Source organism: Myotis brandtii, unplaced genomic scaffold (assembly GCF_000412655.1).
Source record: "Myotis brandtii unplaced genomic scaffold, ASM41265v1 scaffold97, whole genome shotgun sequence".
Classification (NCBI taxonomy): Eukaryota; Metazoa; Chordata; class Mammalia; order Chiroptera; family Vespertilionidae; genus Myotis; species Myotis brandtii.
Window position 1 is genome coordinate 190,692 of NW_005372020.1, and position 1,744 is coordinate 192,435.

Sequence of the window (1,744 nt, forward strand, 5' to 3'; positions counted from 1 at the left end):
AGCCCCGCCCCACACACACAGCCCCGCCCTCCGCACAGCCCCTGACCATTGGCCCAAGGAGTCAGGACCTGCTAAACTGAACTGACCCTTTGCCAGGCCAGCTCGGGACAGCGAGGAAGAGGAAGATGAGGAGAGGCGGGGTCGGGGCTGCGCCCTCCAGTACCAGCACGCCATGGTGCGCGTCCTGACTCAGTTTGTGGCCGAATCAGCGGACCCTGGGGGCCCCCTGGCCCACCTGCTGGGCTCCGACTGGCAGGTGGACATCACGGAGCTGGTGAAGGAGTTCATGCAGGTGGAGGAGCCTCGGATCGCCCGGCTGCAGGGGGGGCAGGTCCTGGTGGGCCAGGAGCTCGGGATGACCACCCTCCAGGTAAGATGTCCCCAGGGGCAAGGACGCTCCTCTTTTCTTTATATTTTAAATATGTTGTATTGGTTTTTAGAGAGAGAGGAGGGAGAGAGAGAGAGAGAGGAGAGAGAGACGTCAATGAGGGAGAACATCCTGCCTTCTGTGCCTTCTGCACGGCCCCTATTGGGGACTGAGCCTGCAACAGGGCATGTGCCGAATGGAATGGAACTGTGACCTCCTGGTGCCCGGGACGATGCTCAACCCCTGAGTGACGCCGGCTGGGCGCCCCGCACCTCTTTAATGCCACCCAGGTCATCTCCATGGTGGGGCAGGGGCCGCGCTCCGCCCTGTCCAGCCCTTCCCATCTTGCTGTTATTTAAAAAGACAGGAACTTGTCAGGCAGGACACAGCTTTGGGAAGAAGACACAGACAGCGCCGTTTCCGCTTGTCATGCGGTTCTGTTTCCAGATCCTGTCGCCCCTGTCGGACGCCATCCTGGCTGAGAAGACCATCACGGTGCTGGACGAGAAGGTCACCGTCACGGACCTGGGGGTGCAGGTGGTGGCAGGCCTGTCGCTCTCCCTGCAGCTCAGCCCAGGGAGCAACAGGGCCATCTTCGCCACAGCCCTGGCTCAGGAGCTTCTGCAGAGGCCCGGCCAGGTACAGAGGCCGGGACACCACAGGGTGGGGTCGCATCGGGCAGGTCACACCCAGGTGAGGGCACACCCAGGTGAGGTCACACCCAGGTGAGGGCACACTGTTAACAGGATTTGCACACGGGAGACCCCTCGCTCCTCAGAGATGAGACGCATTGCCTCTTGGGAGGAACGTGGGATTTGGGTGAACCTGCTGCGCACGCAGGTGGTGGCCTGGTGTTGTGGGGTGTCCCCCCGGCCCTGGGCCGTCATTGGGTGGTTTTCCTCCGCTTCACCTCGTGTGGGAGTGAGTTTTCTTTCCTGCTCTGAGCTCTGCGCACCTCCTGTTTCCACACGGCGCACACGGCTCACCGCGTTTCCTTTGCGGTCATGCAGTCTGTCCGCCGTGTCCGTGACGGGTGCTCGCTGAGCCTGGCGCCCGCGCTGACGGACTCACGTTCCCCCGCAGGAGGCGGCCCTCAGCTGCTGGGTGCAGTTCAGCGACGGCGCCGTCACGCCCCTGGACATCTACGCGGGGGGAGACTTCTCCCTGTCGGCCACCTCCGCGGACCAGCAGGTGGTCTCCGTCCGCCAAGACCCCGCCTCCCAGTGGCCCGTCCTCGTGGCGGAATCCGAGGGGCAGGGCGCCCTGGTCCGGGTGGAGATGGTCATCAGCGAGTCCTGCCAGAAGTCCCAGCGGAAGAGCGTGCTGGCCGCGGGGACCGCCTCCGTGAGGGTGAAATTCGGCCAGACCGACGCCCAC

The 1,744-nt window shown here is 63.9% G+C and overlaps 1 protein-coding gene across 1 annotated transcript in view; it reads left to right on the plus strand.

The window, feature by feature from the left end:
• LOC102243738 (transmembrane protein 132D) overlaps positions 1–1,744 on the plus strand; it is a 25,729-nt gene that overhangs the window by 22,674 nt on the left and 1,311 nt on the right. The window contains exons 5-7 of the mRNA XM_014533340.1: positions 97–370; positions 815–1,006; positions 1,451–1,738. Coding sequence (XP_014388826.1) covers positions 97–370; positions 815–1,006; positions 1,451–1,738 — 754 coding nt within the window. The remainder of the gene's footprint in view (positions 1–96; positions 371–814; positions 1,007–1,450; positions 1,739–1,744) is intronic.